The 13,418-nt window shown below is 37.9% G+C and overlaps 1 protein-coding gene across 1 annotated transcript in view; it reads right to left on the reverse strand.

The window, feature by feature from the left end:
• Positions 1-767: 767 nt before the first annotated feature.
• The window catches only part of TRPS1 (transcriptional repressor GATA binding 1), a 133,668-nt gene continuing 121,017 nt past the window's right edge, over positions 768-13,418 (reverse strand). Inside the window, exons 6-7 of the mRNA XM_053468270.1 lie at positions 5,050-5,172; positions 768-2,140 (exon numbers count right to left, since the gene is read on the reverse strand). Of these exons, the coding sequence (XP_053324245.1) occupies positions 1,079-2,140; positions 5,050-5,172 (1,185 nt within the window). The 3' untranslated portion in view covers positions 768-1,078. The remainder of the gene's footprint in view (positions 2,141-5,049; positions 5,173-13,418) is intronic.

The raw sequence follows: 13,418 nt of genomic DNA on the forward strand, positions 1-13,418 counted from the left end.
TACTTTTGAAATTAAAAAGCATTAACTGTTTTCAGGAAAAGGGGGAAAAAAAGTAAAACAAACTTGATTTACCAACCCAATAAATATTTTACAGACATTTCCTGTAAATAGGAACATTTTTGTGAAATGGGGATCTAGCTATCTTATGAACGTTCAAGCAAACTTTGAGGGGAAGAATAAGTAATGTCAGCATATTAATAATATTCAAATAGTTTGCGAGAATAGGGTCCGACTTTGCAAAAGGCTAACTTGCTTTTACCTTTTTTAAAAGAACTGATTTGCGCAAACAACTAATACTTCAGACTTCATCTGACAAGGAAAAAAAAATTACCCCAGTAACGATTCTATATAATTCTCTAAATTAAATATTTTGAGTTTATATAGTATTTTTCGGGCTCAAAAAATAGGGATTCACGTCCTAAAAGTATAGCTCAATTTGGTACGAAAGCCTTGTAGATCTTGGCAGAAATCTTTAAATAGTGAAGACTTCAAAAAAGATATTTATTACTATCAATAGTAAAAAAAAATACAGAACATGATTAATATGATGTTGATGTTGTTATTAAGTTTAATACTTATTACTATTGTTCTAAATTATCATTTTTGTCTGATTTTGGCTAATATCTCTGATGGGATCGTCGTTTTTCATTTGGAAGATCAAACAACTTGGATCTATCAGCTTTCACTGTGATATTAAGTGTCTGCTAAGTGTTACAAAAACTCAGCTCGTTTGGGTAACAAAACATGAATTGTCTTTTTTGTTATTAATTACATTTTTTTAACCTAAGTGTACTTAGCATTCAATTAAATATGTTATTCTAGATACCTATGTATACCGCACATGTTGTACTGGTCCTTATATTTAATCCATCCACTATCGAAGTCATGGCACAATTGAGATACTGCTTGTCCCTTTGGTGCTCAAAGGGCCGATCGCAATTAACGAGTCTTCAATGGACAAAATAAAAAACCCCATGCTTCATGATGTGCATGACAAGCCCTGATAGGGAATTACAAGCTACTGAATTTCTATTCAGACAACCTAGTTCTATTTGAATTTGTGCTAAGTGCTAAAGTTTCATTCTTTAGTTTTTCCATTCTTTTCCGCTTGTGCAATGTTCTTATGTAGGCCTCTCTGGATATGAGTTGTAAAGTCGTACTTGTCCGTGCAAAGATGTTGGCATATACTACATTGAAAAGGTCCATTTTCGCCATGGCAACTCATATGTAGTGCATACATAACTTCGTCCAGAAAGACAATGCCACAGTGCACACATTTTGTTGAAAGTTCATCTTGAGTACTTCTATCCGTTTTCTCCACTTTTGCTACAGTCAATGGACCGTCATCCTTTGCACTCGCTGGTGACTTCGCTTTTTCTTTAGAGGCTCCGTTTGAGGCTGATCCAGGCCTGGAATGCTTCATTGCCAAATCTAGAGGAATGTCATTGTCTGATCCAACTGTGGAATATTGAGCAGGCAGATTAAAGGTGGGATAAGGCACATAGTTTGGGCAGGGATTGGGTAGGCCAGGCACATGACTCAAGTAGTGCGGATTCCCAGGAACCGAAAGCTTATATTTACTCCAGAATCTAAGCCAGTCGGCTTCACTCTGGAAGTCATTGTGAACAAACGGAAGGCCAAACAGTGGGTATTGATATTTTTCAATCGGGCTTCCCGGAGGAGAGTAATTAGGATGCTTTATGGGCCTCATGTATTTTTCGATTGGGCTACCTCTTTCTGAACTTCCTTTGCTATCAGACACAGATGAGCTATTTCCCGGCTCTCCACCGCTTTCCTGAGGGCTTTTAATCTGAATGTGCAAAGGTTGCATCCGTTTGTGAATATCCATAGTTTGGCTGACTATTATTGTCTGCTGAGCAGAATGGCTTTTAGTCAATGAAGCTTGAGGCTCATACTTATTTATACCGAGTTGTTGAGTTTCTCTCGTATGACCTTCCATTGAATGGTCCTCTGACCTTCTCTCCAAAGGACTTCCATTAGCTTGTTCTTCACCGCTCCCTCTTTGAAGTTTATTTAGCTGTTCCGATTGCAGTGCTTCTGGGTTAAGGCGCTTCCTTGTTCGTCTCCTAATAATCTGCTCACCATTGTTCTGCTTAATTATGTTTAAAGGTCTGGGAGTCTGTGTAAGAGATAACACACAAATAGCACATGAACGAAGGTTATCTACATTTAATGACAATATGCATTTCAGGATCAAAAACGTTATACAAATTATTAGTGCTGATGAAATACACTAAATTAGCGTTAGTCTTCGATAGGAGAAAAAAAAAGAACCATAAGAGTGAATCTTTTGTTCTGCTGGTAACAGCCTTGTTAATATTTAATAATCGGATTAACCGGCTACACTGCTGGGCATCTGTAGTTACATTTGCAAGAATGGATTTTTTTTTAAACACATGATGAAATCATTACACTTTGGGTCTCAATCTACAGATGTTTCACCTCTTTTATCATGAATAAGCGATTTTCATTTTCGGCTCTGCTCATTAACATGAACCTGGCAGCGTTATGACATTAGCCCTGTAGGGTGTAATGTGTGCCTGCCATTAAAGCTTCTTTACCTTAACGCCATTATTTTTAATAGAATATTTGTGTTTATACAGCTAACCAGCTCTTCTCAAAAACAAAACCAAAAAAACACATATAGCTTAGCTGTCATTATACATAAAAATATATAAATGCATAAACAATTGCTTTATACAGCTACTGCATGAGAACTGCATGAGAACATGAGCACACCATGTCTAGATACCGGTCTGTTGTTTTCATATGACCAAAAAGTTGATATTTTGTCACCAAACATTTAACCATTGATTGATTTCTGGCAATCAATTTAAATATATATATATATATATATATATATATATATATATTAAACAATAGAATGGCTTAATCATTGGACACTCTGACTAATGAATGTGTATGTAGGAACTGACTTCATTAGCATTGCCATAAAGCATCAGATCAGCTTTGTGTTGGAGTAGAAGATGTAACACAAAATATTGCATGACCGGCAACAATGGCAACTTCCAAGATAAAACTTGTATTTCTGCAATGCTAGCATATATTACTATTTATATCTATTAAATGCAGTGTGTATATATATATGTATATATATATATATATATATATATATATATATGTATATACCGTATTTGCTCGATTATAAGACGAGGTTTTTTTCAGAGCAAATGCTCTGAAAAATACCCCTCGTCTTATAATCGGGGTCGTCTTCTAATCAGACCTCAAATAGAGGTCTGATTAGGAGACTAAGATCCAGATCCCCCGCACCGCTGCAGGGGACCTGGATCCTCCTGTCGTCGCCCCCCCCCCCACACTTACCGGTGCTTCCGGAGGTGAAGTTGGCAGCGGGGGTTTGTATGCGTCCGTCGCAAATACCTTCCCCGACTGTCAGAGATCAGAGTTCCAGAGTTCCTGATCTGTGACAGCCGGGGAAGGTATTTGCGACGGACGCATACAAACCCCCGCTGCCAACTCCACCTCCTTCCGGCTGCCGCGGAATGAGACGTCAACCCGCTGCCCCGGCAATACAGCAGGAAATTGGAAGCACCGGTGTGTGTGTGTGTGTGTGTGTGTGTGTGTGTGTGTGTGTGTGTGTGTGTGTGTGTGTAGGGCATTTCTGGAATGCCTTATACCCCTATATGCCACTCTGGCACTTAGGGGGTTAAAAGGCATATTATGGGGCAGAGTGGCATATAGGGAGGTATAAGGCATTTCAGGAGGCAGAGTGGCGTTAAGGGGGCATTTAATAGTGCACTCTGCCTCCTGAAATGCCTTATACCTCCCTATATGCCACTCTGCCCCATAATATGCCTTTTAACCCCCTAAATGCCAGAGTGGCATATAGGGGTATAAGGCATTTCTGGAGGCAGAGTGCTCTATATAATGCCTTTTAACTCCCTTAATGCCACTCTGCCTCCTGGAATGCCTTATACCTCCCTATATGCCACTCTGCCCCATAATATGCATTTTAACCCCCTAAATGCCAGAATGGGATATAGGGGTATAAGGCATTTCTGGAGGCAGAGTGGCACATAGGGGGTCAAAAGGCATACCATGGGGCACAGTGGCATATAGAGGGTTAAAAGGCATATCATGGGCCACAGTGCCATATTGGTGTGGCAAGCCTGGGGGCAGATGTGCGTAACTGGGGGACAGGTTGGAAAATACAAGAAATAAAAACAAAAAAAAAATATTTTTCTCAATCATAGCTTTTATTAAAAAAAATAGTTTACATGAATTAACATTTACTGGTAAAACTTTTTTCCTTAGGGTCGTCTTATATTCAGGCTTTTTCTTTTTTTCCTAAGTTAATATTCAGATTTTGGGGGGTCGTCTTATAATCAGGGTCGTCTTATAATCGAGCAAATACGGTATATATATGTATATATATATATATATATATATACTGCATTTAATGCTGAAGGAGAAACATTTTTTCCATGGTACTTCCCCTTTAAATTATCCTTCTAATTAAACTGTTAATTAATATATCTGTGCTGCATAATTTTATAAGCATCTTTCCATCTGTTATGCCATACACCAGGGACTTAACATAAGCTCCAGTTTTATTTCTTCATACTGTTCTGGAATCTTTGACTCCAGAAGACCCATTCCAAGTGGTTTCTGTGTATTGGATGAGACTATTTATTACTTTTATTAACTAATTTGATACACAAGGTAGCAATGGGGTGATCCATCAGTTTTCAACACAATCAATTCTTGTATGAAAGGTAAATTAGGGCATATATATATTGTATTAATAATTTATATGTAGATAATGTATATTTATATGTGTAATATATATATATATATATATATATATATAATTTTTGTCCTTTTACTGGAAATGTAAATTATTTTATATACCATTACACTAAATATTCAATTAGAATTCTATTGTAAGAAATAGTATGGGGAATAAATTAAAATCAGTCCAAGAAATATAATGACATTTTAGCTGTAGTTTTTCAACGTAAATGCAGAAGTTGTGTTTATTCTTCCTACCGAGTGAAGTTTCTGGTAAAGGCCACACGCATTGCAGACGTAGCCACCATTTGCATTCTTTCGCCAAAGTGATGTTTTTGTGGTGAGGCAATTGGCGCAGAAAACACCAGATCCTCGTCGTCTCTGAAACACGAAGAAAGAAAAATATACATCAAACAAAAGTTACAGAAACAAAATTGTGGCTCAATGGATAAAAAAGACAAGAACATTTAATGGACATAACGTATTCAATGTATTATTTTTATTTTATCAGCCTATTTAGCAGAACCTTTTTTAAAAAAAATGATTATAGCTGGGTTAATCCAAGAGGCAAGTCTCAAAGGTGTCTATGATATCGTGATAGCCCAATAAAAGTTTCCGGTAAAAGCAATTACCTATTATACATGTTTTTTTTTTAAATTAAAATGAAGAAATGTATACATATTACCAATAATGTTTACGGACCTTGTGCAGAAGAATGCATAGAATGTAATGCAGATTGAAACAAATTAAAAAGTCTATATATTTCAACACAAACAAGATTAAAATACATTAATTAATGATAGATTACATTTACCAAAAGAAGAGTTCTGAATGAAACTCCATTCTAAAATATTAAGCAATATCACTTTATTACGCAGAAAATTACCAACACTTGAACTTGAAAAATCTTGGTTAACTCCAATTTAACCAATTTATTTCACTTAGATCTGTGCTGTAGAATATGTGTTTGTTGCCAGAAAGAATACAATGGTTAGAATTGTGCTAGGATAACATTTAAAGAAAAGGCTTTTTGCAGACATAATTTTGGCCCGATGACTTTCTTTGGCATTCAATTGGCATTTGATTCATCAAGTGTTTCACAAGCTACCACTAAAAACCTGGTGAGCTGCCAGTTCACTATAGGGGAATGTTTCCATCCAGACGCAAGTGCCATAAAAGTCCTACTTAGCAAAGCTGCCTATGAGCCAGTGTTGGCCAATACATACAATGGTGGTATTAACAGTGGTGCTCCTTAAAACCTTCTTGGGCTGATAGGGGAAAAGCAGATGGAGAAGACTCATTCCAGGACACTACGCTGTCCCCGAATTAAGGTGCCCTGTCCCCAATGGAACAGAGGAGGATTTGTGACTTACACATCACCAATGCGGGGGGGGGGGTCTAGGAAATGCTCACATTACTCCATCCCAAAAGTGGACATTTTGGGGTATGTGGGGGCACAATGGGGTGCAACAAGTAGTACACACGATAACAATTTTCAGTTAGAGAAACAAATGTTAAGGAGGGCCCTTCATGTACAATCCCCTCACTGTATTAACCTGTAAAACTGGGAGGCTATTCCACTTATCCACCACCTTACCATTTAAGTGAAATAATATTTCTCTTATTACATGTAAACCATTAATTATCTAGTATGAAACTATGACTTCTTGACCTAGCATTGCTCTTCCTTTGAAATATAACTTTCATCTCATCTGGAAAGCATTCTCAAGTAATAAATAATTTCCTTAAAACTATTAAATATGAGAAAAATAGTGAATAGGATTCCAGCCCTCTAATTAAATACTACTCAATTCAATAATAATAATCAATAAAAATGCCAAAGATCCGGTTTTCTAATCTGTGTTCTTTAATATTTGTTCCTAAAATCAGTACAATATTTGAACAGATTAACAAACCCATGAAGCATGATTTAACTAGCACAGCGTGGAAATTCATCGTAGATTCGTTGGTCAGGAACATTCCCCACTTAGGAAGAACCCTTCGGAGTGATTTAAAGGCCAAAAGACCATTAATTAAACATAGCCCTTTCACAGTTCCGCATGAGCTTAACATTTTAAGACAATAGGCATGGTGAGAACACAATAGCTTTGTACGTTTCAAATATATCTGCCAGAGGCAACAATATGTAGAGAGAAAATATGAACCATGATAAAATAATTCCGTAGACTAGATTCATACTATTTGTTACACTTGCACATTCCTAGACATTTCCTGAACTACAAGTTAAAAAGGACCCTGTCGTGATAAGAAAGAAATATTTCTTTTTCTCATGCTCTGAATTCAAAGGGAATTATACATTTATCGCTATTATGGAGGTCTCCAGAAATAGTGGATGGGACCATCATATATATATATGCGAGATTTCTACGCCACGATAAAAGCTCCTGTCGAGCCCTATTTTCATGTTTCACGTTAAATGCGTGCTGTAGTCGGTTTGCGTGGACTCCAATGTATTTTACTGCTTGTGAATGTGAGAATGTATTATTTAGTTATGAGAGTTAAAGAATAACACTTCGGTCTCATTGAAGCCCTCCCCCTGGCTGCCCCTACTGCAGAAGGAAGCATTTGTAGGTATACGTCTTGCACATGCTCAGTAGCAACGGGAGCTCGACTTCCTGGGTTCAGTAAAGGTGGTCTGGGGAGGACTGGGGAGGACAGAAGTCTAATTTTCTAACTCTATAACGAAAGAATGTAAGCACCAGTTTGCACGCAGTAAGACACTTAGGAGTCCATGGAAAATGGAATACAATAAGTTACCCCAGATAAAATGTACCAGGTTTTCTCTCTTAACCATTGCGGGGACTCCAGGTAACTTACACTGGGAAGTTCCAAGATACAGATATATATCGCTTACCTTTTTTTTTTTTAATGAAAAGAGCATTTTATTATGCAAATCTGTAACAAATACATCAAATTCCTCACCAGACTATTTAAATGACTAGCTTTTTCCCATAAAGATAAAATGATATTTGACTTTTTCTTCTAAATGACTCATTTCCTTAAGCGCGTGAGAAAATGAAATACAGATCAGTCTTCTCTTCTCTTTTCTGTTTGGTCGTGTTACCAAATGAGCATAATATTAGTAGATGTCACAGTAATACATACCAAGGCATATTTTATTTTTATATTTTTATTGTTATTTTTTTTTTTTGTAACGAGCAAATGTTCCGCAATCTAATTTTATGGATCTATTTTTTTTTTTTCCCCCTTTATGTTCTTTTAAAGAAATTCCATCTCGTTTTCCCATTGCCTTTTATCAAAAGACGCTTGTCCCAGAGTAAAACGTACTGGCAGAGAGAACATTTCATGCCATGCACGATGGCAGCCGTGAAACAGGTTTTTCGCACCCTGCTGACCTATTCATGCCAAGTACAGCAGCTCCAAGAAAACTTGTTTTGCCTTTTTTTTCTGCAGAAAAACGCTCCTTTGAAAGAAAAAAAAAACAACTGCTGTGATTACTTATCTCAGCTGACAAGTCATAAAATATTTGTGTTTCTAATTATTTGCGCCGATTTTATTTTATTTTTCCCAAATGAAAGCGACTTAAAAGGAGATACTCTATCAAACCCAGTTAATGGACACGCACACTACTAGCACACAAATCACATGAGCTACTGCCTTTGGGTGCATTCAAAGTGAACAATGGGTCGAGATGGGCATTTTGCCATTAGGGAAAGGCCTTTTTCTGCACTTCAATAGAAAACATACTGAGACGTGACAATGAAAGGCGGAAAAAAAAGAAGAGGAGATTGTGTGACTATGGGACGTTAACCCTCTGAAGGTTGGAGAAGGCATGGAGCACCCATACCGTTATCCTTTTATCAGTTAAAAAAAAAAATATATATATTTAACTTATTTAAAAGTACTACTGTTATTAGTTTACGTTAGCACCCAGGCAAAATGTGCTGAAATGCCCCCAAAATGTAAAGGAACGGATTAAAAGCATGAAAAACAATAAAAAAGTGCATTAATTAGTTTCACGAGTTAGTAACACGTGCAGTTTTAACCAATACTTCCATAAATAAGAACTTTGTATGTTGTTACAATGAAGCTTGTGTCATTGACAAAAGACAACCATGACAACCGCGGTGTTCTACGTATATTTGTCTATCTCCGAATGCACGATCGTTTAGTTCAGTTTAAAGGGTTAATCCACTTTTGGCTTATAAAACGTATAGTTGTGAGCGATAATAACGCAAAAAAATTCCAATAAAAAGGAACCTAACAAAAATGGTTTAATGCTGCAGCCGTTGCCAACGCTAGGCCACACCGAAAGTTACGGTAGATAAGCTATTATTTAATCAAATGCAGCTTACGCGGGCATATTAGTCTCACTCCCGCTGACAACTTGAATTAAAATATTTTACTTTATAATAAAAAACACCGACTGCTACAATCGCTACACAACATCTGGTTGCAATTTTTCATATGTACAACAACGATTTTCCCGATTTATAAAGATGTATATTCAGCTTTGGCATGAGGGGAAAATATCACATAGAAAATTTTTTTTTTTTCTGGTTGTCGACCTTACGATTAATTTTCATGTTCCTAATGGTTTAAATCAAGGATCTCTTATTAAAAGCACAGCCAAACCTCCTCCAGACCCCACGTATTCAAGGAGTGAGCCTGGCTAGTCATGTTACGAGGTATTAGCCACGTTAACACTCAGCTCAGAGATCACTTGATGTATGTCTGGCTAAATGGTAGGACTCAGCTCAGAGATCACTTGATGTATGTCTGGCCAAATGGTAGGAGGACCTATGTCCGGCGCTGTGTTCTGACCTCCGGTGGCAGGTTCTGGGTGGGGGCAGCAGCACCTATTTGGTGAACAGCTCCACTGCGGTTATTCAATGGGCCTCTCGGGGAGATGAAAGATTCCTTTATAACCTTTATTCCGCTATAACCCGATATTTGCACTACAGAGGTCTGTGTCTAGTCGGTAATACCTCTGTTCTACTCTTACGCTGTGCTGCGGGGCTGAAGGAGCTGCTCTCGGCTAGGCCTATGGGAAGTGACCCTGATAAATACATGACTGCCTATGTTGTAAATAATAAAGAGCTTCTCAACCGTATTTGTCTCCAACACTTCAGCATGGTGGGAGGGATATTGAAGGTAGATAACTGATCTAATACTACTTCACGGAAGGTGTCTCCAAGAGGTGGCTCGCAAGTAGCTCACACGCCATGTCTAGAGAACAGGTGGATGGTTGGCCCATGGCTCCAAGCTAAGACTTACGTTACATGGTATCGTTGTGATGGTTTTGATTCATACTCTACTTGCCCTCGGGTTGAATGATGCAAGCCCTCCCCTGATTGGATATTTCAGCATGTTTTCTTTCTTTTACATGAACAAAGTGTGAGCGGGGATAGAAATTCATATATTTTAGGTACATAGGAATGTGTAGCTAAGAGAAACCATATATCAACAAAGGAATAGTGTAAAAACGAAACTAGAAACGTCTTCCATTTCTCAAGAGACCTGATGAAGATACACAGCGGAGCGGAGTAAAATTTATTCTTTCTGAAGATTTCTGCGGCACTTGCTACCTTGGATGTTATTCTATGCTCTTTGTGCTTTTTTTTCAAGGCCGGAAAAAGAGATTTATCTATATTTAATGTCTGAGGATAAAACTTTTTGCGGGGTGTTCTCTCTTTAAATCTCACATTTATCAGAGTTACTTTCAAAATAGTTTTCTATTTTTTATTGTAAATTCTCATTCAACTTCTCTGCCATATAACGTTATACTGTAACGTTGAATGTTTATAAGTTCCAGGTATTTTAAGGCTAATTGATGACCATCAATTTATTATTCCGCTTTAGCTTCAACATGCGGAACCTATATTTTATCAGAGAGCAATCTTCCATGTAAAATATAATAGCAAATAAGTGCCGTTTGGCCTGTTTAATCTGCATCTCTCTATCTGCTGTAAAACCTCACATATGTTTGATCCTTGACCCTATCTTCTCCTTATTCCCATCACATACATGCTTCTATCTCCTCATTGTATTAATGGCTAGCACTTTTGTTGGAAGGCTATCCCACTCATCCACCAACTTCAACTCCCGTCTGTCCTTGTTTGCAAAAATGTTTTATTATTCATTAGCTGAACTATTATTATGCATCATCAGACAATAAAACATGACCACGTTTGTGCCTCACAGGTAGCCTGGAAATCAACATAGCTTAAGCCCATAGGCCAGTTTGAAGTCCCGATTCTAACCCTTGCCATGAAGCTCTCCTATACGTCTAACCGGTGATCTGTTTTTACTGTCTCATGTAGCCTCTCCAACGTAGAAGGTATATGAAACTAATCTGTAAGTGCAGTTCCAGAGCTACAGAACACCTGTCCTCCTCCACACGCAGAAGTTCACTCCAACCACTAAGAAGCCAACTGGCGGCAGTAAATCACTTCCACTGAAATTAATGGGAGCGCTTTCTGAACATGAGCTCGTTAGACCTCCTGGAAGGCAAGGAAATGGTGCAAATTCATAGGGGAAGGAGGATCTGATGAATCGCTCCATGTGTTTTCAACCAAAAAAAATGATAATTTTGAGGTGCATATAATAGCTGGATTGTCCCTTTAAAGCCCAGGGGTGGTGAAGAGCACAGACATAATTTAAACACTTGATGTAACGTATAGTGTGCGCATACGTGTGAAACACACATAATAAGATGGCTCGTAACATGAAATTTCTTAAAGTATCGTGATCTCTAAGAACTACCGTGTACTATAGCACCTATTGCGCTCATATATTTAGTATACTTATTATGAATATGGGTATAGACCAGAGAAATGTGTGTCACAAATGTTGCTTGACAGTGGGGGCACATGGTCTGAGTGTAATCATTTACAAAAAAAAACAAGTTTATTGTCAATTTAAATCATTACCCGGGGTAAGAAAACACTGCAGACTGCTCGCACCTTCCTTCAGATCATGTTGGTACTCATTAAGGATATATTCCAGTCTTACAATCAAAGCCTCCATAATGAGTATGTCAGCTATGTTAATTTGGGAACTTTAATACCAGAAACTTTAATAAGAGAATAATCAAAGTTACTATAAGTATTAATAATTAGTTATGTACTATTAAACTCTAATTGATGCATGACTGCTCCAGCAACTGGAAGTAAATGAATTAATTGCTTGTCTAGCAAGCACCGGCCACTGGGGTCTTAAACCGGAGAAAGAGTCTCTTTATCCTGTGTGCGTCTCTGCGGCGACATTTTTTTTTTTTTCGCTTAGCGGCGCATTGTGGAAATGTTACAAAGGAAAAAGTAAATTAATTTTCCTTATTTATACTAAACAATTCACCCGTGTATTATCTCTTGTCTTCGAGTATGTGCTGGGTGTAGAATACTAAGTGTAATACTTTATAGCCGCCAAATGCACTTAAAATATTAAATCGCAAGGGTGAAACCCAAGAGTATAAATTGCTCTTGTAATGACCTACCTTGTCATCGGGATATCTGTGGCAAAAGGAGAGGTCGGACAGAGAAGTTGGTGGGGCAAGATACAGAAGTGGATGGATCGGAAGGATGTCCACCTGGCCACCTTATCTCAAAAGAGCAACCTCCAAGTACCTTCAGAGCATCATGAAGGTGGTCAAGTGGCAGCTGCAATGGGGGTCTGAGCTGCAACAGCACCGGCTTCCATTCCCAACTGGCCCTTGACCCCACTGCCCGCAAACCCCATTACTCATGTCTATAAAAGGCCCCTTTGCCCAATTGTTTGGGAGTTTGTGAACCTGCCATTGCATGCATAAAGCCATCTATATCAAGTGCCGAGAGGAACAGAAGTCTCACTGTATGAAGTCTGCCGGCATGTTTTCATTAAAACATTGTAATCCGTACAGTAATCCTAGAATTTTTTCGGTTTGGTCTCCTTGACACTTGACACAAATGTAGATTTTTCTCTCATGTCAACAAAACGTTTAAAAATCTAGGGTTAAACATAATAATCAGTGTTTTTATAACTTCATACTCTCCTTGCCTGAGGTTTAACTAGCATGCTTTTTTAAAATATTTAACAAGTTAGACCCATAAAGCCATACAACTCTTGGGTATCCTTGCAGATAAATTCTAACTTTCCTCTCCCGACTAGAGATATATTTGTGACAGTGCCAACAATGACAAAGTTCAATTTAACAAAACCAGCGGGTGCTTCAAAGTCTGTTTGCTTAGGTAAAATGCTGTTGGCACACACTTATAATCAATTCCATATAAAACGAGGGAGCTGCAAATTTATTAGGGATATGTGTGACTCCACCTTGCTTCAAACCGATATAATAAACCAGACCACGCTTCACTTCTTTATTTGTGATCCATATTGAAAGTGATACATGACCGGCGCCCCAGGACTCCTACAGCCCCACGCGTTTCGCGCTTTCATCATAGGCAGTATTTACAAAGTAACAACTTATGTTCTATGCAAAAACACACAGCATCTAACTTCAGATGCATAGTTTAAAAGACCGGCATAAATTAGACCCGGACATGCCTGACAGGCACTGATAAACGCATAGAGATATTTTTAAACATAACATAAATGTCTATTTTTATAGCATTCGAGTCACTTTGTGCAAATGAGGCAAAAGAAATCCA

Source organism: Spea bombifrons, chromosome 5 (genome assembly GCF_027358695.1).
Source record: "Spea bombifrons isolate aSpeBom1 chromosome 5, aSpeBom1.2.pri, whole genome shotgun sequence".
NCBI lineage: Eukaryota > Metazoa > Chordata > Amphibia > Anura > Pelobatidae > Spea > Spea bombifrons.